This window comes from Nuphar pumila, chromosome 1 (genome assembly GCF_984573655.1).
Source record: "Nuphar pumila chromosome 1, dmNupPumi1.hap1.1, whole genome shotgun sequence".
NCBI lineage: Eukaryota > Viridiplantae > Streptophyta > Magnoliopsida > Nymphaeales > Nymphaeaceae > Nuphar > Nuphar pumila.
Window position 1 is genome coordinate 24,152,786 of NC_143249.1, and position 26,982 is coordinate 24,179,767.

The following is a 26,982-nucleotide window of genomic DNA, read 5'->3' on the forward strand; positions in this document are numbered from 1 at the left end:
GGAGGGTTTTCCACTGAAGTTTTCTCTCTCTCTCTCTCTCTCTCTCTCTCTCTCTATATATATATATATATATATATATATATATATATATATATATATATATATATCAGATCGGATCAGATCACATCCATGTGATAAGATTTAAGAGAAAATAACAAAAAAATTATGAAAATCTTGGTTCACAATATAGTTCTCATATTTTAGTGGCCATATATGTGTGTGTGAACTTTATTTGATCAATTTGGCTCCATAGATGCATTTATGTGATCCATTTACTAAGAGACACTTTGAATAGAGTGATTTCTAAGTAAAAAGATGATTTTGTCATTGGTGGAATTTTGATGCATTGTGGGCTATTGAAATTTGTAGCACTTAAAAAAATATACTTATATAATGTGATCGGACAATCTAAATCTTGTTTCGGTGGTAGCTTACAAACACACCAAAAATGTTCCTTTTGACAAAGATGAATGTTTCTGCCAAAATAAATATAGTTAGTGTGTGTTTGCTAATGAAGCAATTTCTCTATATATACAAACTTCAACTAGGCATTTTAGACTCCTTTTTGGCAAATTCAACCTTGAGGATGCATTTGGCATGGTCCATTTACTATAATCATCTGTTAGTTCAAACCTTTTCAATGAAGGAACATGACTTTTAGATGCTTGAATATCTATGAAAATGTTGGACAGTTGATTTTCAAATGCTTACATGTAATAGGATGATTCAAGAGCGGACTGTTATAAAACCAAGTAGGAAGATCACATCTATATGGTCAGAAATAAAAAAAGCTCATGAAAATCTTGGTTGAAACTAAAGTTCACATATTTTCAGTTCTCATATTCTAGGGAACCTATTTCCAGTTGGATCACTGAATTAAAACTTATATTAGGGTTTTCCCGCAATGAAAATTGTTGGCTTCATGTGCATTAATTTTTCTTGACTCTAAAATATGATTTTTAGTTGGAGAAACATGATTCAAGGATCAATTCCTACTAATTTGTTCATGTTGAACACAATTATGAGGTTAGATTGTGTCAAAAGCAAATCTAAATAAGGGTGTCTTACCACAAATTCTTTTATCGTCAATGTCTTTACTATTGTTAATTCAATAAAGATTTTTTTTAATTCAGCAGGTCTGCAGGCCAAAAAATAAAGTAATGACCTTATCCCGGAATTTTTACAGCTGACCACCTTATAATAAAGACTCGATATTTGGGGGTTTATCTGGATCACCTTATCCCATTCAAACCAAAAAGAAAGGATCTAAAGATCTTACAGGTGGGGGACTTATCCCCCAGCATTTTCCTCTAAAAAAAGGGTTCCACAGATCTCTCTCTGTTCATAACTTTTTCAGTAGCAATGTGAGCACATCTAGCAATATCAAAGACAAAATCTAGAGTAAATTTGCTACAGAAACCTTGCAATCAAATCCCCAGAGTAATCTACAAAAGGCCGTTGAACCAGAGAAAATAATAGCATAACTACAGAACAGAAAAAAGAAAAAAGAAAGGTGGGCACCCCAATTTTACGCATAGATGTTGCAAAATCTTTTTATTTCTCATATTCCACTAGAACCTTGACTTATGGCAACTCCAACATGTTGGTTTATATCTTTTGACCCAGCTTGTGGACATATATGCATAATAGATTTCATGCTGAATATATGAGACAGCAAGTTTCTTATGCATAATAGATTTCATTGAAAAAAAAGGAAACAAAATTAAAACAAGCTTCCAGCATAACTCCGAACTGTGTCAACATGTAAGACCGGAAGAAAAGCTTCTCAAAGATGCAAGTTATTAAGGGCACAACAAGATGGGCTCAGATGGTGTTGTGAACAAGGCGCTTCGGCTCAAAATACACCATAGTTGCAGATGGATCCTCGTGGGTGCTTGAGCTAGGAAAAACTGGATAAACGATATTCACATTTTGTGAAGAACGGTTTCTCCTGTAGTGCGGAAGAGCTACAATGGACCACTAATCCCAGGAAATAGTTCAGATATTTTGTTAAATACATCCATCACCTGCAAAAGGAGAAAACAAAAAGGAGACTTTGTAAGGGACTCGAGATTACAAAAGGTCATACATGCACACACACAATCAAATGTTGACTTCTTTTTTTTAAGGTTAATTTCAAGATAAAGTGCGCAAGTATTTTGTATATGCACACAAATTTGCAAAACTAGAAGAATGACCAAATAAATCATCCCATTGCAAGGATTACTACCATAGGTTTCATAGAAACGAGCAAAGCTCTTCCATATGCTTGCAACAGTGAAACTGTCCTCACCAATGCCTCTTGTTTGCTCTGAATAACATGCACATTGCCCACCTTTCATCACTCATCACTGATTCTCACCCAGTCACGTAAACCAAACGCACACAGTTATGCAAATGGCAAAAGGACTGACAAAACTTCTGCAGACTGCCTAAAAATTACATAGTAACTCTTTACGATCTACCATCAAAGAGTTGAAATTCCTTTTCTCCACCAATTAGGAGGCGGATGTCAACCCATGAGATTCCAGGAACAACCTGAATTTCCAATGAGCACTGCAAACAGTATAAAATGTATCTGTTTTCAGGGCATCCATCCTAACCCAAGTGTCACAGTATCTCGGTAAATATAACAAGAGTAGATATTTTGGACAGGTATCCAATTCTCATTGAAGCGTGGTGAATGGACTGGGATATTGTATTGATCATGATTTTTTTTTAGATGCATAGGATAAAGACAGCAAGAAGTTACCTCCTTATCATTTTGGTATTTTGCAATACTCAAGGGATTCTGCGAGCACTGCAAAAGAGTTGCATTTTAGGATGAATTAAAGGACATGATAATGGATTCACTGGCAATGAGACAGTTATAACATACATCCATTATTGCAGCTTGCACTTTTGGATTTTGAAATGCCATAGCAACTTCAGGATTTGCCATTATCTTTGAGATCACCTCTTCTGGTGTAAGCCCAATTTGATCTGAAAATACAACAGCCAAGCAGGGAAATCATGTTAGGAATCAATAGTGTGCATCAATACCTCACATGTAATCTATGCAATTCTATATGCATCAACAATACATAACAACCATGCATTAATCAACCAAATCACAATCCAACGTTCCAGCAGAAAGCTTGTCATTGGCAAGGGTTTCTAATGACAGCAAGAGGCAGGCACCAGGTTTGGCAGCCCAACAGGCCCCTAGGCCAGCATGGTGGACATGCCAGGGATCAGTATTTAGGCCTAAACCCAGCTAAATAATAATCAAAGCTCGTCCAGACCAGGTCAATTACCAGGCTGATATTTAGAGAACTAAAAATTATAAATCACCTCAGATTCAGGCTGGGTTTTGGCCCTATCTGGCCCCAATTACCCTGCTCAGTAGTTTAAATAGGCAGATCAATGGCCAAGCTTTATGCCTAGTGGCTCCAAACCCTAAAAGTCCAGCCTTGTTGGGTTCGGATTTCCCCAAAAAACTGACAAGCCAGGCCTTATTGGGTTTCAGCTAGCCCAATGGCACCCTGTCGAACACATGCACATCTCATGGGATGCAATTGCAGTATAAAAGTAGGAAGATAATAGCTAAGTAGTTCAGACACTTGTCATGTGGTGATGCAGAAGACTTCAGGTACAGTAAGAATGCATTCCATGCACAAACACTACACAGGCAAATCCAATTGGAAGTATACAATACACAAATGCATGATAACTATGGGAGAGAGTAGTGCTGAGTTGATAGCTAATGGTATTCCCAGGGATTTGGGATAGCCTTCAAGGTAGAACTGAATGTAGTAGAGATTGAGAAGGCATAGGGAGTTCTTGGTCATCGATGATAATGTGGTCCGACATTGTAGGGGGTGGCTCTAGGAATACAACAACAACAACAACAACAACAACAAACAACAACAACTACGCCTTCATCCCAAAACAATTGGGGTCGGCGATATGAACCAAAAAAGAAAATCATTCTGGGTCTTCCACATGAATCCTTCTCCTCCAATCATTTCTATCCAATGCCATGTCCTCAGTGAGGTTCAAAGCATTCATATCCTTTCCTATCACCTCCATCCATGTCTTCCTAGGCCTATCCCGACCTCTTTTAACTAATATATTTTCTCATTTCTCCATTCTTCTAACTGGAGCATCATTAGGCCTTCGCCGAATATGTCCAAACCATCGTAAATGATTCTCTCTCATCTTATTTTCAATGGGTGCAACGCCTACCTTCTTACGTATCTCCTCGTTCCGAATCTTATCTTTTATTGTATTTCCACACATCCATCTCAGCATACGCATCTCAGCTACACTCATTTTTTGAATATGATGTCTCTTGGCAGCCCAACATTCCGTACTATATAGTAAAGCGGGCCTAATAGTCGTCCTATAAAACTTTTCCTTCAACCGCAATGGCATTCTACGATCGCACAACACTCCAGTTGCACTTTTCCATTTCATCCACCCAACCTTTATCCTATGATTTACATCTCCATCAATTTCTCCATACTTTTGAATGATAGATCCCAAATATTTGAAACAATCATCCACAGGTATTTCTTGCTCACCAAGCTTCACTACACTCCCATCACTACTTCGTTGCTTACTAAACCGACATTCCATGTATTCTGTCTTACTCTTACTCAACTTAAAACCTCTTGCTTCCAATGTCTGTCTCCATAATTCTAACTTAGCATTAACCCCAGCTCTAGACTCATCAATCAAAACAATATCATCAGCAAACAACATACACCACGGCACATTTTCTTGAATTGATCTCGTAAGTTCATCCATCACTATAGCAAATAGGAAAGGGCTTAAAGTAAATCCTTGATGTAACCCAACCGTTATAGGAAATTGGTTGTCACCCCTCCACAAGTGCGGACATTGGTTACTACTCCTTCATACATATCCTTAATTATACTAAGGTACTTGAGAGAAACACCTTTCTTCTCGCCCTCTTTGGTATCCAACTTGTCATAAACCTCCTTATATACCTTATCCCTCGCGTTTCGAACTACTTTTTTAGCTTCCTTCTTTGCTATCATATACTTCTCCAAATTCTCATTATCACGACTCTTACTTAGATTTCTATAACACTCTCTTTTAACCTTAATAGCTAATTTGACATCCTCGTTCCACCACGATGTATCCTTACCTAGAGGTGCCCCGCCTTTAGACTCACCCAATACCTCCTTAGCCACCTTTCTCATGCCACCCGCTATCTTATTCCACATTGATTCTGAATCCTCCTCGAGACACCAATCAACTTCCTTAACTACTTGCTCTACAAATATTCCTTGTTTAGCTCCTTTCAGTGCCCACCACTTAATTCTAGGATCTATCCTATGTCTATCCCTTTTGCGGCATTGTCTAATTCTAAGATCTAAAATTAAGACTATATGTTGTGTAACTACACTTTCTCCCGGTATAACCTTACAATCGATGCAACAACCCCTATCTCTCTTTCTAAGTAGGAAAAAATCTATATGACTCGTATTAACCCCACTTTTAAATGTTACTAGGTGAGACTCCCTCTTCCTAAACCAAGTGTTTGCTAAGATCATATCATAGGACAAACCAAAATCTAAAATCCTTTCTCCACTTTCGTTTCTTTCTCCTATACCATAGCCTCCATGGATACTCTCAAATCCATCCCTACTAATGCCTACATGCCCATTAAGGTCACCGCCGATGAAAAGCCTTTCTCCATAAAATATCCCTTGTACTACTCCATCTAAATCTTCCCAAAATTGACGTTTAATGGAATCATCTAAACCTACTTGAAGTGCATAAACACTAATAATATTAATAATATTTGAACCTAATACTAATTTAATAAGTAAAATCCTATCACCCTTCCTACGGACCTCAACTACATTATCTATAAACTCACGACTCATAACAATCCCTACTCCATTCCTATTCTTATTCCTATTTATTCCTGTATACCAAATCTTATATCCCCAAGGTTTTATCACTTTTGCTTTCTCACCTACCCATTTGGTTTCTTGTAGACATAAAATATCAATCTTTCTCCTACACATAACATATACTAACTCTACCAACTTACCAGTTAAAGATCCTATGTTCCAAGTAGCTAACCTAATTTTATGGTCTTGGACTAACTTCTTTACCCCCACCCGTCCAACAAAGTGAGGGAACCCTTGCCTATTTGACACCACACCCAGGCGCCGGTGTGACGCGTCGCTTCCGAGTGACGACCTAGCAACCCTTGCCCATTTATCACTGCCTCCGGGCCTATAGAGTACAGCGCGTCGCTCAGTAGGGAACGCCCCAACGAAATGTGCAGAAAATCAGGCCCTTGAGAAGATAACATTGGATAACCGCAGATAACTGCTCATTCCACAAAATCAATACAATGAGATGAATGCAATGGAGCAGACCATGATCACAGGTTTTGCTGGAGGAGAAGAATATAACTGATTGGAGTTTAGTTTAATCTACAAGAGGCTCACATGACTAAGGCCAAATATTCCAAATGTGAGAATTTCTGCTCTGCAATATGGCATGTTCTTGATCAGACTGAACCCAGAGGAGGAGATGCATTTTGTCATGAGAAGAGGGGCACGGAAGATCACTGGTCGTATGTTCATAGTAAATAAATGATGGTCTGGAATGGAGCAGAAGTTGGAAGTTATGATACCCATGCCTCTTTGGATTAGACTGCTGGATTTATCTATGAAACTTTAGACTCGGGACTTCTTCATGGGATTTGTGGGTTAGAGAGAGCATATTAATTGTACTTGTCATTAATTTGGTATACGGAGAATTTTTGCTTTTTTACAGGAACATTTCTGTCCAGAAAAGTTTCTTAGATGTATGACACATTAGTTTTGAATGGAATGAGAAAGGCATGATCCTAAGCCCTAATTCTTCTGCTATTTCTTTCTTTCTCACCATCCAATCCTTCAATTTTCATCCTAAAACATTATAAATATAGTAAAAAATATGTTAATATGGCATTAGAGCTTTGGTATAGCTCTGAGATTGAGATTCAAGGTCCATTTCTACCACCTTGTGATGCCACCCTTTCTATGAACAATTGGGAAATAAGGTGCCTAATGAAAGTTCGGTCTATATATAGCAGTTAGAGGAAGATTCTAGAATTTTTTTTAGCCAAAATCAGGCAGTTTGGTAAAGAGATGCAGCAGTTTCTAATTTATTCCTCTTCTTGCTGCAGGAGTAATGGTTTGAAATTTTGGTTGTTTGAGGTTGTGGCCTCCAAATCTGAACCGTCCCTAAAATCTATATGGTCCATGATGCATCATCTTTCTCATAAATTCATGCACTTTATAAGATTCATAGTCCATCTGTGCAAATGGTTGCTATTTACATTTATTTGGTTCAAGGAAGTAGACTCATCGGTATTACACTAGGGCTGGGGTTACTACATATTCTACTAGGTCCTAGCAGAGCTGCTTCCATGCAACAAGTTGTGTAACCTATTTTTTCAGTTCTCCATTTTGTTTTACCTTTATCCAGGATTAATGGAATCACATCCAAACTGTAGCTGGCATTAACTCACCAAATTGTTGCTTGACTTCAGGGCTACTAAGATCAAAGCTCTTCAGTGAATCCATCAATCGGTTATCCCATTCACCGCTTCCCCCCATGTTATTCCTGAAAAAAGGATTGAAATAATGGTCAGGACTCAGGTCAGGTAACAAACATTACATGGAAAAATGCTCAATAAAGCATCTGGCTACAAAACAAACTAAAAAGGAAAAATAAGGAAAATACAGCAGAGGTAGCCATATTTGAATACAGAGACCTATTTCAAACCTTTGTACTAAAGATTTCATGGTTCACATATTTTTGCAAAATTCAAACAACCATTTTTATCGCAATTGAACAAATCCTCACTGCAGATTCTGAATCCAACAAGTGGGGATCATGAAGTCAAGGACTGGCTCAGGAGTCAGGACCCACACTTGGTCTGAACGTTTTAGATCCTTTTAAGGCTTTGGCTAAGTGCTTGCAACTTTACAAGTCAGTCAAGACTCAGATTAGTTGCACCAGAGGCATTATCTTAAGGTAGGGGCCTTGGATTCAAACCCCACCAGGAGCTACTCGGCTACTCCCCAGCTTGCCTATTAAAAGAGAAAAAAAATTCATGAACAATGCCAACTTTAAACCAAGAGTAGAAACACTACTCCATATTGTTCAAAATTATAAAATCAAGCACAAAATTTGCAAGTACAACTGTCTCCACACTGACTTGTACAATGTCTTGTGAGTTTGTCTGAATCCAATGGATACAAGGGCAAATAAGCATGTCTATTTGATATAGGACAACCATTCTTCTCTCTCCGTCTACTCCAGTGGATCAGACCTAATCAAATTGGAGACAAACTTAATTAGGTTCAATCGGATCTTGACTCTGGCCCAAATAATAAAAAAGAAAATTTTGACTCTGTCTGTGGTGCGTGTGTTTTGGTGGCCGCAGGCATGTGCCTCATATCTAGGCATGGCAAATTCTTGAGGTATCATAGGACTTCAAATAAATACTAATAAGAGAATAGGTTTTAGCAATTATTTTATTTTGCAAAAATGTAAGGTCTAAAGTAAAGAAAGATTTCAAAATATATAAAAATACATTAAAAAAGACCACTTAATATAATGATAAGATCATGATATTATTGTGATACCTTCATTTTGAAAATAAAATAGGTTTGGCCACACTACCCAAAGGTGGTGGCACTTTTGAAAATCTGTTCTTACTCAAGTAAAAAAAATGTCCTAATTTTATAAACTAAAATTATTCTATTATCCTTTGTTAATTTTTGAAAATCTTGACTCTCCCCAGGGCACACACACACACACACACATAGGGCCCCACCCACCTTGGTAGCCCAGTATATCAAATCTGGAATAGAGCACCTCAGCACTTTACAGAAAAGAATAATTTCTAATGAACCTGTTAGGAATTATAAAGAATCCAGATCCCACTAGTTAGCTCTAAATTTCTTCTGAGGAATTCTTAGTGCAGCATCAACTGGATATGACTGAGATTGATCCACAGTTTATACAACCCATGGATATTGCTTCATTAACAAATATTACACAACAGAATGTTGCACAACTATCTGAAAATTTATCTGCTTATATCCAAATTTTACATCATACTTGATTCTTTTTCCTTTGAATGGACTCACCAGAAGGTACAGGAATAACATGCATCATGCACATAGACTATTGAAGAAAATCTACTTAAATATGCCGAGATACTAAAGCACTTATATAACTGCCAAATCGTACTTCCAAGTATTATTTAGAGTCTTAGACTGTAGGTAGGACTATCTACTAGCATCTTTTGAACCCAAGTTGATCAAGTCCACTAGTCTTGAATCATCAACGGAGCAAATAATACCATTTATAACCAAGTTGATCAGTCCACTTAATTCTATTAACTTGAAATAATATACTATCAACCTTGAAAATCAAGTCAAGGTTGAATCTAGCACACTAGTGATGAAGATTCATGTTGCCGTTTCTGTATGGAAGGACCTTTCCTCGAGTTCAAGACCACATTATATGCCCTTGTCGATCCTTGACCATCACTGTCAAGCCTTCAATGGGGTCACCCTTGCTCACCCTATTTATTCACCAGGCTGCCTCATTCTTGATATGGATTTTCAACACAAGGAGTTCAAATCAGCAGTGACGATTTAGCTACAGGAACCAATCATGCACTGCCAGTCATTTGAATATTGAAGTTAATTATCTACATGATTCCTCAATTTGTTTCTATCATAGATTGGACAAAACAGAATCTAATCCCATGCTTCTACAGAATGACAGCGAAACCAGGTAAATAATGAAGATAAAACTTGTAACTATACTTTGCAGATTCCTCACAAATATTTAAAATTCTAAGAAACTAAAAACCGATCTTACATGATAAACAGACATTATGTCATCATCATGTCAGTCAAACAAAAGATATATGCATCCATAATTAATGCAACTTTGCTTCACATTAGCTTCAAGAATTTAAGGACTAACAAGAAAGACAAGAATGAACTAACAATCAGCACATGCACCCAAATTAAATTACATAGTGAATGATCAGATCTAGGAGCAAAGCATCACAACGACAAATCCGAGTAATATGGTTCTTACAGCATATCTTCCAACTGCTGGCGGTATTGCGGATTTTGCAGCATCCCTGTATTGTAATTACAATTACAATACATATTATGCACTCTAAATCACCTCTGCATGATCCATGAAAAAATACTCAACAAATCTAGTTCAAATAAACAAAAGACTTACATTTGAAGGTAGCAGGATTCCTCATCTCCTCAGGTAAATAACTGCAAAAAAAAAAATGTGCCCACAATGTATTTCAGTAAAAGTATTAATAGACATGGCAACACCTACAAAGCAGTATAGAACCTACATGCAAGATATGCACCACCTTGCCCAACAGAAACATATTAACAGACTCAAAGAAATGTCAATTGGTAGAACAAAGAATTTATTTTCCTAAAACAAAACATTATGTGATAATTCCAATCTAAACAATAGATAGATGAACAGGGTAAGTGCAAAAGTTACCTCTGAATGTGTGTAAGAGAGGGATAGAGAGTAAACTGTAAAGAGGACACCATCATGGGGCGATGGGTAGAGGATGCTGGTCAGTTTGTCGGTAAGTCGGGTTGTGTCATATCACCTGATCGAACCTCCATTCCACTCTCTAACAAACCATGAGGCCAGAGAGAGAGAGACGTTGAAATAATTTGAATATTTTAGCGAGTACATGAGCACTTACCAGATGGGTTTTTCTTAGAGTTTTTTGCAAATTAGTGCCTGCCTTATCGGCATTTTCCAAAAATGTCCCTACCTTATGCATTTTGTCAAAAAATGTCCCTATGTTTTCCACCGTTAGTACAATCGTCCTTCTGTTAGGATGGTGTGTGTCGGTGGGATGCCCAGTGCACATCTGTATACCCACGCAAACGTGGGACACGTTTCTGGTGTATCCTGTGGACGGGAAAACAGTGTCTGCTGCTGTCCCCCCCCCCAAAGAGCAGGGAAGATGGGACAGCACCGGACACACGAGAAAAAAAAATTGAGGGCACTGGACTGTGTATCCTGTCCTGTCCATGGACAGTAAAGGACAGGACATGCATCCCCATTAAAATAGTAACCCTCAGGACCACCTATTCCTGTGATAAGAAGAATTGCCTCCAACGACTCCGGTCCTACCAGACATGCATACACAATGGAAAGATTGGAATTTTAGAGCCATAGAAGAGGAACCATTTTGAAGCTTTCTCATGTTCATCCAAATTCCCAATAAGCCTAAATAGGAACCAACACCAATTTTCACCTCCCTAGAAAAATTCAAGCTGGTTAATATTGTGAAAAAAATACTATTTCAATTGGAACAATTTCAGATGAACTTAATTTTAGTCTAAATATAGTTGCAACTATTATGCTGTTAAAGACCTGAAGAGGAACAAGCCACAACTAAAGAATTACAGGAAAGGAGAATGAAATTTTTTCATTTGATTGAATATAAATTGTTGAGTATAAGTTCAAACTCATCTGCAGTGATTTGTTATTCGCATTTTAGCATGAAATATTTAACTATGCTCTCTGAGAACATTCATCTTGAGAAGAACTCATTTAGTACTAGTTGGTAATTTGGCAGCTTCAGTAGTTCACATGTGCAAGCCGCTGGTTAGCATCATGTCATCCAATGAAACACATCTATGCAAGACCATCCAAATGAATGAGACCTAGAAGCTGCAACACTATTCAGTCTCATATTTGGAAAAAGAAAAAAAAATGAAAGAAGCAAGAGAACATAAGATGGCAAATTTGTCTTACGGATAAACCATATTTTGCACTGTTGGATCTTCCATCATTTTTTCCAAAGCCTCCACTGACATGCGAGAGCCTGATTTTCCTGTTTGATGAAAATGCAAAACCAAATGTATAAGATAACAATAATCCAATAGAAGATGGAAAGGGGGTCACGAAAAAGAAATGGAACAGTTATTGCAGACACCAGTGGACATGAGCATGTTCATGAATGTGCACGTCACAGATTATTCACATTTTGACTACAACTAAGATTGCAAAATGTTTGAAAGAAGTTCCAGATAAGCTTTATTTCTCACTCAGGAGAAGACTGCTTATTCATAAAAGACAACTCAGTCACAGAAAGCACAATTCCTTACGTGTGGCATGCGAACGATCTTCTACCGCACCTTGCCGTGGGAGAGAGCCATTTGAAGGAACCTTCAAAAAATAATTGCACAGTTTTCTAATGAGCAAATAATCTCTTTGACATGAAAGCCCCACAGTCAGTAAAAAAGCTAAAATACTAAACTCACTGGTTCAGCATAATGAATCTCCTTTGCGGACTTATCATCACTTGATTGGGGAGGCTGTTTCTGTATCAATTCTTCAGGAGAGACATCTACAAACTCTGCACATAAAGAGTACTCAGAAATTCCACATGAAGAGTTCTTAGAAATTTCCTCAACAACATTCTGAATAAGATCAAACATAAGCATAAACTAGCACTCAGATCCCATTCATACATAAAAGGACCAAATATGTCTTATTGCATGAGATTCAAGCCTGAAACTAAGAATGCTATCGCATAGAACAGTTTGGTGATACCCTTAATGGAGATAATAACAGGGAAACATTCACAAAATGAATGCTTACAGAAAAGGGTCAAAGAGGCCACTTGTTCAAGTTCACTTGAAAAGTACGAAACCTTGTCTGGCAGTAAAATTGAAAAGGAAATAACAGTAACTGATGTTGACAACTCAAAACTTGAAAGCATATTGCAGTAATCACAATCAGAACAAAAAGTTTATGAAGTGTAAGAAACAAAGTTAAATCATACTTCAAAACTGTTAGAATTTCATCTGCACCTGCATTAAGAGAGAAAGCAGAGAAAGAGAGGGAGAGAGAGAGAAAGACGAGAAGGGAAAACCAAAAGAGCCCTGCGGCTGTCACGATTTCTGTATATCAGAAATCGTGACCTAATGCATTGTATAAAAACCTTTAAGTGAACATGGGTAGGGTCGGGTCGGGTCTAATATAATATCCGAACCCAACCCAGAAGAAAAACATTTAAGTTTAAGTTTTACAATGAACTCGGGTCTGGTATAGGATCCAGACCCGAACCCGAAACAATATACACTTTTTCACCCCCCCCCTCAAGTTGAGCATGGTTGTAAACCATACACAACTTGCCTTTGAGCGTCCAAAAACGATCCTTTGTTAATCCTTTCGTAAACAGATCCGCAACTTGTTGTTCAGTATTGACGAACTCATGCTCAATCTCTTTTTCTTCAACTTTCTGTCTCACAAAGTGTTGATCAATCTCAATGTGTTTAGCACGACTGTGATGTACTGGATTGAATGACATGTTAATAGCACTTTGGTTGTCACATAGCAAGGTAGTGTGGGAGATCTTTTCTCCTACTTCAGTCAGTAGATGTCTGATCCATGTGACTTCGGCAGTGGCAGCAGCCATAGATCTGTATTCAGCCTCAGTACTTGATCTAGCGATAGCTTTTTGTTTTCTACTGCTCCAAGAGACTAAATTTCTTCCAATGAAGGCACAATATCCTGATGTAGATCTTCGTTCATCAGGATCCCCAGCCCAGTCTGCATCACAATATACAGTCAGTCTATGCTCATCTTTTTCATATGACTGTGGTGAGTATGTCAATCCATCCCCAATAGTCCCTTTCAGATATCTAAGGATCCTCTTGACAGCTTCCATATGTCCAGTACGTGGTGCATGCATAAATTGAGATACTTGATTAACTGAATAAACAATATCTGGTCTAGTGAAGGTCAGATACTGTAACATTCCTATTATGCTTCAATACCTAGTGGGATCATCACACAAATCTCCATCATGAGCACTAAGTTTTTGATGCAGTACACTCGGAGTTCCCAGAGGTTTGCAGTCTTTCATACCTGCCTTGCGGAGAACATCTACAGTGTACTTGTGCTGTGTGAGTGTCAAGCCATGAGTTTGATTATCAACTTCTACACCAAGAAAATAGCGTAGAGTTCCAAGATCTTTCATTTTGAACCTCTGACCTAGTAAGTTTTTCACTTCTTGGATGTGAACCACAGAGTTTCCTGTGATAACAATATCATCAACATAAATTAATAACAGAGTGGTCACAGTCTGGCTTCTAAAAAAGAACAATGAGTGGTCCAGCATGGAACGTGAAAATCCATGTTTCTGAATCTCTAGTGAGAAGCTATCAAACCAAGAGCGAGATGCTTGTTTCAAACCATAGATAGCTCTCTTTAACCTGCACACATGGGTTTTACAATTTTGTTCTTGATATCCAGGGGGTTGCTCCATATACACTTCCTCCTTCAAATCCCCATGCAAGAAGGCATTCTTTACATCAAGCTGACTCAACTTCCACCCATGTTCAACAGCCAGAGAAATAATAATTCGAATTGTTCCCATTCTTACAACCGGACTAAAAGTCTCATCATAGTCTTGCCCTGCTTCTTGAGTGAATCCTTTTGCTACGAGTCTTGCCTTGTATCGCTCAATAGTTCCATCTGGCTTGTACTTTATCTTGTAGACCCATTTACATCCAACAACATTTTTGTCAGGCGGTCTGGGAACGACTTCCCAAGTTCCACATTCATGCAAAGCTTGCATTTCATCATTCATAGCTTCTACCCACTTGATAGAATTGGTTGCCTGGTAGTACATAGTGGGTTCATCTTCTTTATTGAGAGCAGTTAAAAACAGCTGAAGATCCAAGGAGAAGTTGTTATAGCTGACCCACCTGTCAATGGGATGTCGTATGCGGCTTGATTTTCTGATCTCAGGAGTGTGAGAAGGGGTCAGATTGTTGACTGAAGCATGATCTGAATGGCTTGATGTCATCGGTCTCTGTCTGGAATAGACAATGCCTTTGTATCTACCAGGTATTTTTTCTAAAATCTGTGACCCCGACGTCTCAGTGTTTTCAGACATCTCTTCTTCTTGCTGCACGCAATCTGGTGAACATGCTTCGCTGGTGCTAGCAAAAAGTTCTGAACTCAACCAAGGATAGTAAACTTCAGTTGGTATATTGGTTGCATCAGCTTTGTCATCAAAATTTTGCTCATCAAAGACAACATTTCTTGATATTCTGATGCGTTTGTTGGTGGGATCATAGCACCTATATCCTCTGTAGTCATCTGCGTATCCCACAAACCTACACTTTTGGGCCTTGTCTTGAAACTTGTTTCTCAGGGACCGATCAACATGCACATAGCAAACACATCAAAAAACACGTAGATCATGATAACTAGGATGAGTTTCAAAGAGACAGTGATAAGGAGACTTGTTTTCCAGAATGACCATTGGCAATCTATTTATCACATACACGGCAGAATGAAAGGCTTCTGTCCATAGGTTGATGGGAAGATTGCTGTCATGAAGCATACTCATGGCACTTTCAACGATATGTCTATGTTTTCGTTCAGCAATCCCATTTTGTTGAGGAGTGTGAGGGCAGGACACCCTTCTTCCTATTCCGTTATCTCGAAGAAAAGAAATAAAGTCATGGGATGAAAATTCCCCACCTCCATCACATTGGAAAAACTGAATGGACTCAGAAAATTGGTTTTTGACCAAGGAAAAGAAATTTTGAAACAAGGAGAAGACTTCTGACTTATTTTTTATGAAATATATCCAAGTGTATCGAGAATAGCTATCAACAAAGATTAGATAATATCTGCTTCCAGACCCAGAGACAATTGGGGCTGGTCCCCACACATCAGAACAAATGATCTCAAAAGGTTTTGAAGCTCTCTTATTAATTGAATTGAAAGGCAATACATGACTCTTGAATAAAAGGCAACTGGAACATTTATGACTACTCTCATCCCCTTTAAGACTTTCTTTTGGAATGAGATTATTAGAAACAAGTTTCTCAATAAAATGACTCCCACAATGTCCTAACCTACTATGCCATAAGGATGGCTTATTGCATTCAGAGATACTAAAAACACTAGCAGAAGAGGAGGAACATGACTCTGATGAAGACTTCGAAACTAGGTGAGAAGGGCGAACATCACGACATGGAGCTTCTTCAAAGACATACATGTTGCCTCGTCTCTTTCCTTCAGCGAATGTTTCCCTCGTGCGTAGGTCCTTGACCTGCACAGAGAAGGGAGTGAATTCAACTGAAGCATTATTATCATCAATAAGTTTAGAGACGGAGACAATATTTTTCTTAATGTCAGGAGCATGAAGAACGTCAGAAAGAGTAAGAGTGGAATGTGACATGGGGATAACAGTCTTTCCAACATGGGAAACAGGATGGTGGGATCCATCTCCAGTGACAATCTTACTTTTTCCAAAATAAGGAATAGGATTAGAAATTTTACCTGCATCGTCTGTCACATGAGTCGCTGCCCCGGAATCGACAAACCAAGTGCCTTCATCATTCTGCTTCAACTTTAACTCTGACAAGGCAGATATCAGCAAATCTTTAATCTCTCCACTGTCTCTGGTATTTGTGAACCTTCTCTTGATTTTTGTCTGTGGACTCTTTCCTTTATTCTCTGGATTATGCCAACAGTTCGCCTTGATATGCCCCTTTTTGTTACAAAGGAAGCAAGTAGGAATGAATCTTGTTCCCTGCGCATGAGTAAACATGTTTGGAGTGGGAAGCAAACCACGCCCTCCGTGTCCACTTCGCCTTTGTCCTCCTCGTCCTCGTCCTCTTCCATAGGTCACTCCTGTAGTAAAAACTTCTTGAGAATTTGAATGATTATGAGTTTCTTCAGAGAATCCCTTCAGAGTCATTTCATATTGGATCAATTTGGCTCGTAGCTCATCAAAGGTAGGAAGAACAGGGAGACACAATAGTGAAGTGACTATCATGTTGTAGTCAGATCCCAATCCACTCAGGGTTTGTTGCACCATGTCACTGTCACTAACGGCACACCCTATAACTGCAAGTTGATCTGTAATGGTCTTCATCTTGTTCAAATATTCCATGATGGTCATGGAATCTTTCCTTAACAACTGAAATTCTCTCTTTAAAAAAATTACTCTTGCTTGAGAAACCTGCGAATACGTCTGAACCAGTCGTTCCCAGAGTTGTAGAGCTGTACAATTGTCAGGAATGGCAAGTAGGATCTCTTGAGACAGGGTGGATGTGATGTATGCAACAACTGATTGGTCTTTTCTTTCCAAATTGAGGAATTCAGCATTTTTGACATACACGATTGAACTCACTCCTTTGTCATCTTTTTCTTCTCTCGGGCTAAATTCTGGTGGAACTGAAGTGGTTCCATCCAAGTGACCTAAGAGGCCTTGACTCCTTATGAAATGAATAATCTGCCTCTTCCAGATCAAGAAATTTGAGGTATTCAACTTCTCAGAAACAAGTTGGTTGAGAAAACTTGAGGAAAGATTTGATTGAGGATGGTAGGGATCCATAGAGAATCAGAATCAATAGACAAAAAATCAACCTTCTCCCAATACTCTTTTTTTTTTTTTGCTGTCAGAGAATCGTAGTCTCTTAAAATGAGAATATGAAGAAACTTTGGTCCTTTCTGGGCACAAAAAAAAAACGTAAAAAGAATCACACGTTAAGAAACTCCTCCTTTGACTGTTTCAGCAAAGGGAAATCAGGAATGATAAGATGCAACAGAGCACAGGGAATCAAAGGGAAGCACAATAACATTCGAATATGCAGAGATATTTTGGAAAAGACAGAATGAAAGGAAAATCAAACGATTAATGAGAAAAATTAACATTTTACGTGAATCAGTTCACGAATTCACGTGAAGAGACGTTAACTCACGATCTGGGAGAAGACCGATCCTTCACGTGAACCAGTTCACGTGAAGCGTAGTCAATCTACGATCTGGATTCACGTGGATAGGGGCCCGTGAATCACAGGTTCGCAAAAATGTAACTCACGTGAGGTGTGAGTACACAGGGAGGTTCAGAAAGGGGGAAAGAAAAGAGGCAAAAGGGAAAGAAGGACAGAAAGAGAGTGAGAAGGAGAAAACCTCAAATTTTTTTGATCGTGGTCACCTCTAGAAGGATCTATGCTCTGATACCATGTTAGAATTTCATCTGCACCTGCATTAAGAGAGAAAACAGAGAAAGAGAGGGAGAGAGAGAGAAAGACGAGAAGGGAAAACCAAAAGAGCCCTGCGGCTGTCACGATTTCTGTATATCAGAAATCGTGACCTAATGCATTGTATAAAAACCTTTAAGTGAACATGGGTCGGGTCGGGTCTAATATAATATCCGAACCCAACCCAGAAGAAAAACATTTAAGTTTAAGTTTTACAATGAACTCGGGTCTGGTATAGGATCCAGACCCGAACCCGAAACAATATACACTTTTTCAAAAACAACTGAATACAATAGATGGATGCCACTATAAGGATAAGAGAAGTCTCAAAAAATCAACCAATTTTTTTTTAAGGAATAAAAAAATTTGAATGAAAACAATCAACCAATGATCAAAGCCTAACATATAATAGTCACCAAATTACAAAGAAGATATCAGAGGATCACAGATCCCATTCTATTTGGACCCATCCCAAGATAAGTTGGTGCCTAGCCATTTGGCAACACAAATCACGACATCTTTCTGAATACAATTACTGCAACCAGGTTTTGAAGTTCTTGAAAGATCCCATCTTTCCTTTCCACCACGTGAACCACCACGCAGATTATAGCCACCATTTCCATATGAACTTCCATCCCCTTGAGGTTCTCAATGGAATTGGTCCCCACAGTAACACATGAATACAGGAGGAAAGTGAGAGGAAAATGAAATACCTGGATAGGCCAGCTGAAAGAGAGAGTGAAAATAAGGGCAGGACTGAAGGTGATGCATGGTTGTCTTGCCATCAGCTTTACCTATTAAGCAAATGTTGGCTAATTGGGATCTTTCTTCTGCAGATTGTCTTTCACGTAATTTTTTCCAATGAAGTGAGCCAAGCAAGTATCTTAGCTACAGGGGAGGGTGAAAACTCCATATGGTTCAACACAGAAAAAACTCCACCCCAGGCAGAAAGAATGCACGATGAAATGAGCTAACAGAAAAGGCCCCAACCCTCTCACATCTCCATCCAACTCAGTTGTTCTCTTGATTGAGTACGCACACAGACAACTTGTTGATCAAGCACATCCAATCCTCAAATTCATTATCCTTGAAACACCTTCTGAAGAATACCTTGTCAACTGTATAAAGCATAAACCAACCTTCTCCAGACCGTTAGCATCTATTCACCTTTATGTTCTTATTAATAGCAAGGCTGTAAATTTAGGAAATCTATCCCCTAACATCTGTTCACCCAGCCATCTATCTCTCCAAAACAGCAAGCAGCAGCCACTTCCCAGTTTTATGTCCAGCAAAGCAATAAAGACCAGAAATACCTATAGCCTTCAAAATAGGTGATCCATGCTTTTGAGCATTCAAAATATTCCAGTTCCAGGGTTTGTCATTGATGTTATATTTTGTCTCCAAGAGTCTAGTCCAGGGCCTTTCTTTTATTCATAAGACCCACCACCATCAATTTGAAAAGTGAACTTTTTGAATATCCCAAAGAAGTTTTTCTTTTTATCCAAGCAGCCACACACCTACTATCGAAATGGGACTCACAAAAACAAAAATATAAATTACTATATTTAATGAGTAGAATGGTCCATATTTCTAACCAACCTCCTACAATGTCATATTAATAGTATCTATTTTTTTAAAATAATATAAATATGAAATAAAGAATAGTTTGATGAAGCATTTTTTAATTTTTTTTTTCAAATTGCCCAGTTTTTCCAGATACAACTCCTAGAAAATCAAAATTTTAAAATACCCTGAGATATCCCTTTGCCACGAATATCCTGAGGACAAAACTTGTGAGTCTGTGACAACACATTAAACCTTTGTGTTCAAATTTTTAAATCTAAATGATAGGCCCATTAAACTCAAAAACATGAAAACATTTAAAAAAAGAAAGGCTGGATACCCCCATAAGCAGCAGTTCAACAAATTTCAACATGCCATATCCATCATGGATATGCCCAACATGAGCACATAATGTAAAACAGTACTCTAAATGAAAATTGATACAGGGGGGTCAGCAGAAATCAGCAAGGCAGTAACTATTCTCGAAGTCAGTCTGAGCCCAAGAGGACACAGGCCAAAGATCACATCATATCTCCAATCACTAAAGAAACAAATAACAAATGCTTCCCCTAGCATTTGCATTTTTTCCCCTCCAGACTTTTTACCAGCATATAGATGTTTTTCCAGCCATTCAATGTTTTCTAGGACAACTTGTTGTGGATATTACCTTCTTCATTTGGAGTAGGCAGCTATGACTGAGAAAAGTTGACCATGAGACTAGATAATTGTGAGAACCAAACACAAGAAATGTTTTATGACCTAACCAAACTAACTGTGTTGTTTTTGGCCCAAACAACCAAATGCAAGCTATAAGCCTCCTGGATGCTTAATGTTAGCTTTTAAACATGCATGAAAATCAGATACAAGAAAAATTTACTGGAACCAGACCTTGATAAAATTAGTACCAGCAATACCTCCTCATTAGCATTCAAATTCTGAACAGTGCATGGTAAAGGTGGAAAAAATGAAACCAAGTTAGACAATAAATTCATCTCCATGATTTGACGTATTATAAATTAGATAATGGGACCAAATAAAGCTTGAATTAGTGCATGTAAAAAAAATATCAATTGTTCCTAACAATAGTTTAAAGGCATACCATATCTTTTGGGTTCCTTCCTTGCATCTGTCTGAGCTTTAACCTCTTCAGCAGGTGGTGCTTCCACATTCGTTGCTGTGACATCTACAGTTGCTGCAGGTTCTGCTGTAACATAGGTAGGTGACAGGACAGAAGCAGGTGAGGGGGGTGAAGCGGATGGAGTTGTTGCTGTTGGGAAAGGAAATGGTGGCGCTGAAGAGAAAGCAGCATTGTTGAATGGGCTGTTTTGTGATGCCATTTGGCCCATCATGGTCTTGAAAGCTTGCTGCATTGCATAGTTCTGAAGAAAAAAATTTATTGGTGACAGAAAATTAAAAAGAGAACACAGAAGTGTCCGTTATGTGCACACAGATAAAGAATACCCTCATTTGCGTCCTACGCCAGGTAAAGAGAAACAGGCATAGCCTGTCTATATTCTTGACAAAAGGATATGAATATCCTTAAACAGATCAGCAACTACAACTATAACCAAAACAATAGAGAGCTGAACTATAGTAGACAAATAAATTCTACAAACACTTGACTAAAATTAGATGGTTAAATGGAAAAGAGACACACCTTTAATTTTGTCGCTGCCTGCAAAAAGTAGTCGTTTCTAAATCAGAGAGACATGGTTAAAAAAAGACAAACTATAATAACTATGATTAAGTAAACATAATTTTTTACTATTTCCTCACCCAAGAGAATAATGCTGACAGTGCTACACCAACTCCAACCCAAAAGAGAGGTGATCCTCTAGCAATACAATATTAGAAAAATCTAAATTGTGAATGACATAATCGGGCAATGTTACAGAACACAAATAAAAGAACTAGAATTTGAATTAATCACCACCGAAAGGAAACACCATACATACATCTGGGATGGTGGAGGTGGTGTCGGATACTGTGGGTTAACACCAACAGAAGTTGTCTCTTTACCACTATTAGAAGATGAAATGCTACCAAAAAACTCCAACCTGTGATTATCTAGCATTACAACATTCACGATAATTCAACAAGCATTAGATATACAGTTCAATGCAGGGAAGCACATCAAGAACAAGAGGAAATTATGCAATTACACTTAAGAAAGTGATGTTGAGTGCCTTGTGACCAAGAAGATAGTTTCAGATATGGCACACTAAAGGATTATAGAAGTATTAGGGTCATTGACGGAAAATGGACCAGAGACACATCTTAACCCTCCGAGAAGGTTCATTTTATAAACTCTGAGTGCACCACAATCCCATCGCATCTTCTCAAAGTCAAAAAGAATAAAAAATACAAGAGAATAAAAAAAGGGCTCCACCAATAAAACATTAAGCTCAAACATTTCTAAAACTACAACTAAGGAAGCTTTTGGAATGCAAGTTTTTTTTTTACCTCAAAGAACAGCCACCTGATGCCCATCTACAATATATTAAATAATGATCATATCTTAGCCTATCAGGATCTTTCAGCGCCTATCAACCTCCAACTGATAACCACACCACTTTTGACCATTTCCCAAGCTAATGTTTCAATAAAGCTTAATTATGAAGCAAATAGACCTCATCATATGTCATCTTCCACGTGATTGGTGGTAACACTGATCCAGCCTCTCACCTATCAACCTCCAACTGATAACCACACCCGTTTTGACCATTTCCCAAGCTAATGTTTCAATAAAGCTTAATTATGAAGCAAATAGACCCCCTATCATATGTCATCTTCCACTTGATCGATGGTAACACTGATCCAGCCTCTCCCTAAGTAGTCTACTCTTTGGGGAAAAGAATTTTATGCACACCTCTTCCGGACCCCAGTTGGTCCACATCACCCTGTATTCTCATCTTTCCTTGCGTACAAGTAGTTGGTCAGACCACAAACACAAAAAATACTGATCGTTTGAAAATATCTTGATATTTACAAGAAAAACAGGTCAGCCAATATTAAAGGATATATATCGCGATAGCATCATGATATATAAAAATAAACATTTTTCCTATTTATGATGAAGAAAGGTGTTTCTCTCAAGTACATTAGTATAATTAAAGATATGTACGAAGGAGTAGTAACCAATGTCCGCATTTGTGGAGGGGTGACAACCAATTTTCCTATAACGGTTGGGTTACATCAAGGATATGCATTAAGCCCTTTCCTATTTGCTATAGTGATGGATGAGCTTACGAGATCAATTCAAGAAAATGTGCCGTAGTGTATGTTGTTTGCTGATGATATTGTTTTGATTCATGAGTCTAGAGCTGGGGTTAATGCTAAGTTAGAATTATGGAGACAGACATTGGAAGCAAGAGGTTTTAAGTTGAATAAGAGTAAGACAAAATATATGGAATGCCGGTTTAGTAAGCAACAAAGTAGTGATGAGAGTGTAGTGAAGCTTGGTGAGCAAGAAATACCGGTGGATGATTGTTTCAAATATTTGGGATCTATCATTCAAAAGTATGGAGAAATTGATGGAGATGTAAACCATAGGATAAAGGTTAGGTGGATGAAATGAAAAAGTCCAACTGGAGTGTTGTGCGATCATAGAATGTCATTGCGGTTGAAGGGAAAGTTTTATAGGACGACAATTAGGCCCGCTTTACTACATGGTACAGAATGTTGAGCTGCCAAGAGACATCATATTCAAAAAATGAGTGTAGCTGAGATGCATATGCTTAGATGGATGTGTGGAAATACAATAAAAGATAAGATTCGGAACGAGGAGATACGTAAGAAGGTAGGTGTTGCATCCATTGAAAATAAGATGAGAGAGAATCGTTTATGGTGGTTTGGACATATTCGGCGAAGGCCTAATGATGCTCCAGTTAGAAGGATGCAGAAATGAAAAAAATATATTAGTTAAAAGAGGTCGGGGTAGGCCTAAGAAGACTTGGATGGAGATGATAGGAAAGGATATGAAAGCTTCGAACCTCACCGAGGACATGACATTGGATAGAAATGATTAGAGGAGAAGGATTCATGTGGAAGACCCAAAATGATTCTCTTTTTTGGTTCATATCGCTGACCCCAATTGTTTTGGGATGAAGGCATAGTTGTTGTTGTTGTTTGTTTATTTCAATCTTAAAAAAAAAATTTAATTGTTTCTTTTGTATTTTCATAAAAAATACTGTTAAAATATATTATCCTTATCCTTTTTAATTTTTTATATATTTTGAAAATTTTAAAGCATCGAAGATTTTCCTTAAAAAACACTTTTTGGGAAAAAAATCCTGACTTGAATGATAATTGTGGCTATGGATCAGACAACCCAAACATGGACAAAAGATGTGATATCCTACTGCTATGTTGATCTCTTCAATTTCAAGGGTTGTGTGCGTGAATCATTCTAAACAACAAAGAAAATTTGAATGTTGCATGTACAACCCCTAGTTACCGAAGAAGTGGGTCCCAAAAGTGATGTACGAAATGTGAAGCCAGAAGCAAGTGATGCCTTATTGATGAAGCATGAAGTGTTTAGGAAGAACAAAGGGAAGCAAGACAGAAGTGACAACATGAGCAACTTAGATGCAAGTCAGAAGCAACATTAAAAAAGTAGATAAAATATGTGTTTAGACTTAGTTGCATCTTCTAAGCCTTTTGCTCCAAAATATGTCTAATATTTGTAGGTTTTATAACAAAAACATAATTTTGCAAAAAAAATAAAATCCTTCCAAAATGGAAAATACATTTCCAGTATCCACGATGTTTGGTTTCAAGCTCAAAAGAACAGGCTTTTCATTCTTTGGAATGTTTGCAAGTGAGCTCCTCATAAACTTTACAAAGCATGAAACAAATGTATTCTACGCTTCCAAAGCAAGCTTCCGAGGTTTCTAGAAGCTTCCCGTAACTTCATTCCAAGGAGACAATGTTCCTACAAGGGTCAAATTTTTACCATCCCAAAAACATTACTTGTAATCAACTTGTAGTAGGAGCAGCACTAGTAGTAGTATTAATAATAACAACAACAACGAACCACATATATTTCTCAAACTGATGAGAAATATGAATTACCTAAAAGAAGCCTACTTCTGAACAAGCAGATAGAGACCGCCCAAAAAAATAAAAAACATGAAATCGGACGTTAGAGACAACGAAAGAACTAATAGAGTAGCAATCGCTCATATCAAGGAATCAAACACTGATCATAATCGAACTTCCCAGAAATTCTCCGCGAATTTACAGTAAAACAATCTAAAAGAAAAGCAGCAACCCAACGTAGGGAAACGAGGAAAATCAACAGAAGAACAGTAAAAAATGGCAACTCACCATTTTCACAGGAATTCCGAGAGGAACTGCGATTCCCGCTTCCCGCACCAACCTCGGAAGCGAGAATCGAGCTGTGAGCTGAATTCCTCCCTCTCTTTCCGATGATGGAAAGAGAGTAGGGCCGCCAGGGAAGGAAGGGCGAATATGGGGATCGGAAAACCCCGTTTTTAGGGTTTAGGGAAGAGATGAGAGGGAGATTTGAGTAAGATAGGGAAAAAACTTCCATTTATACTAAGAACAATCGACAGAAGCACAAAGAGAGAGAGAGACAGAGAGAGAGAGAGAGAGAGATTGTGCTTCTGCGTGAGTACGCAGAGAGGAGGGGAAGAAGAAGAGGAAATAAAATCCTCTGTTTTTAGTCTTTTTTTCTAAATATAATTTTAAGGATATGCGTCAAGAGATGACGAAAATAAGATATTTTTTCTAAAATACCCTTTATCTTGTCCTGATATTGCGGACTAGGGACTAAACTGGGTCGAGTTCAGTCGGACCTCATGTACAAATCTCGTATATTGTTTTCGGACATGGATATTAAAAATTAGAATCTGGATGTGTTTTCTGTCCCCGTTTCAACTTTCAACTGCACTTCGATGGATCTGATGCATAATTTTGGATTTAGATTCAAAGTTGCTAATTAAATATCAATTTTGGTTTGGAATCAACCACAATTCGTCTTCTAACTGATATGTTTGAACATGGGGATGTAAACAATGGTTTGGACCATGTTGGATATGCCACCGAATCTGAATCCTTTTAGTTGGATTTGGCAGCATAAGTAATATATAATTAAAGATGAATTTTATGTCTTGAATTTAGGTTGAATTATAATTGAATTTGAATCTCAGGTTAATTTGATTTTTATTTTGGGAATTGATTTCAATTTGAAGTTGAATTTCATTTGAGATTTAATTTTAATTTAAATTTAAGTTTCAATTTGAATTTGAATTAGATTTAAATGTGAATTTGAATTTGAAACTTAATTGCAATTTGAGTTTGAATTTGAAGTTTTGACAACAACAACAACAACAACTACGCCTTCATCCCAAAACAATTGGGGTCGGCGATATGAACCAACAAAGAAAATCATTATGGGTCTTCCACATGAATCCTTCTCCTCCATTCATTTCTATCCAATGTCATGTCCTCGGTGAGGTTCAAAGCATTCATATCCTTTCTTATCACCTCCATCCATGTCTTCCTAGGCCTACCCCGACCTCTTTTAACTAATATATTTTCCCATTTCTCCATCCTTCTAACTGGAGCATCATTAGGCCTTCGTCGAATATGTCCAAACCACCGTAAACGATTCTCTCTCATCTTATTTTCAATGGGTGCAACGCCTACCTTCTTACGTATCTCCTCGTTCTGAATCTTATCTTTTATTGTATTTCCACACATCCATCTCAGCATACACATCTCAGCTACACTCATTTTTTGAATATGATGTCTCTTGGCAGCCAACATTCCGTACTATATAGTAAAGTTGACCTTAAATCTAATTTGGATTAAATAGGTAATGGGACCCATGGGGTGGGACGCCCCATTTGGAGTTGATCCACTTTCAATGAGAATCCAAAGAGGGTCAACTTAACCTATGAGAGGTGGGAACCAATCCCAAATCAAGGTGGGATGCCCCACATTCCTTCTATTCTACTTAACCTAATTAGCTAGGTTACTTAAGAGACCTATTAAATTAAGAGTCTTATATGGATTATGATTTCTTTTTAGGAAGCTTGAATTGATTTGAACCCTGTCACAAGTGAATCCAGATATTGATTCAAGCTCATGGTTTAAAACCATGGATTGAGTCTTTGAATATGTTTTGCATCGGTTTCCATGAAACTATGCAAAACAACACTATTATATAATGCAGTTTGAGATTTTAGATTATCCTAAATTCAAATCTTGTATTATCTTGTCAATTTAACATGTTGTAAATGCTTATGCCTTGATTGAATATGGTTTTGGT

At 37.9% G+C, this 26,982-nt stretch overlaps 1 protein-coding gene across 1 annotated transcript; it reads right to left on the reverse strand.

The window, feature by feature from the left end:
- Positions 1-1,541: 1,541 nt before the first annotated feature.
- LOC149848373 (protein TIC 40, chloroplastic-like) lies at positions 1,542-25,342 on the reverse strand. Its single transcript, XM_089993772.1, has 14 exons — positions 25,014-25,342; positions 21,641-21,752; positions 21,462-21,519; positions 21,343-21,360; positions 20,785-21,064; positions 12,369-12,463; positions 12,213-12,273; positions 11,860-11,938; positions 10,297-10,337; positions 10,144-10,189; positions 7,547-7,641; positions 2,879-2,982; positions 2,753-2,800; positions 1,542-2,027 (listed from the first exon to the last, which is right to left on the reverse strand). Exons 1-14 carry the CDS (start codon positions 25,237-25,239, stop codon positions 1,968-1,970), a joined length of 1,323 nt encoding a protein of 440 aa, XP_089849898.1. The 5' UTR covers positions 25,240-25,342; the 3' UTR covers positions 1,542-1,967.
- Positions 25,343-26,982: the final 1,640 nt, after the last annotated feature.

What these genes read in the sequence shown, in the direction of transcription:
- LOC149848373 (XM_089993772.1), bottom strand. Translation starts at nt 25,239, where the DNA reads ATGGAAGTTTTTTCCCTATCTTACTCAAATCTCCCTCTCATCTCTTCC. An exon ending in AGATCGTTCGCATGCCACAC is followed by an intron (nt 11,939 to 12,212) that starts GTAAGGAATTGT and finishes TTCATCAAACAG; the next exon opens with GAAAATCAGGCTCTCGCATG. An exon ending in AATACCAAAATGATAAGGAG is followed by an intron (nt 2,028 to 2,752) that starts GTAACTTCTTGC and finishes CTCCTTTTGCAG; the next exon opens with GTGATGGATGTATTTAACAA.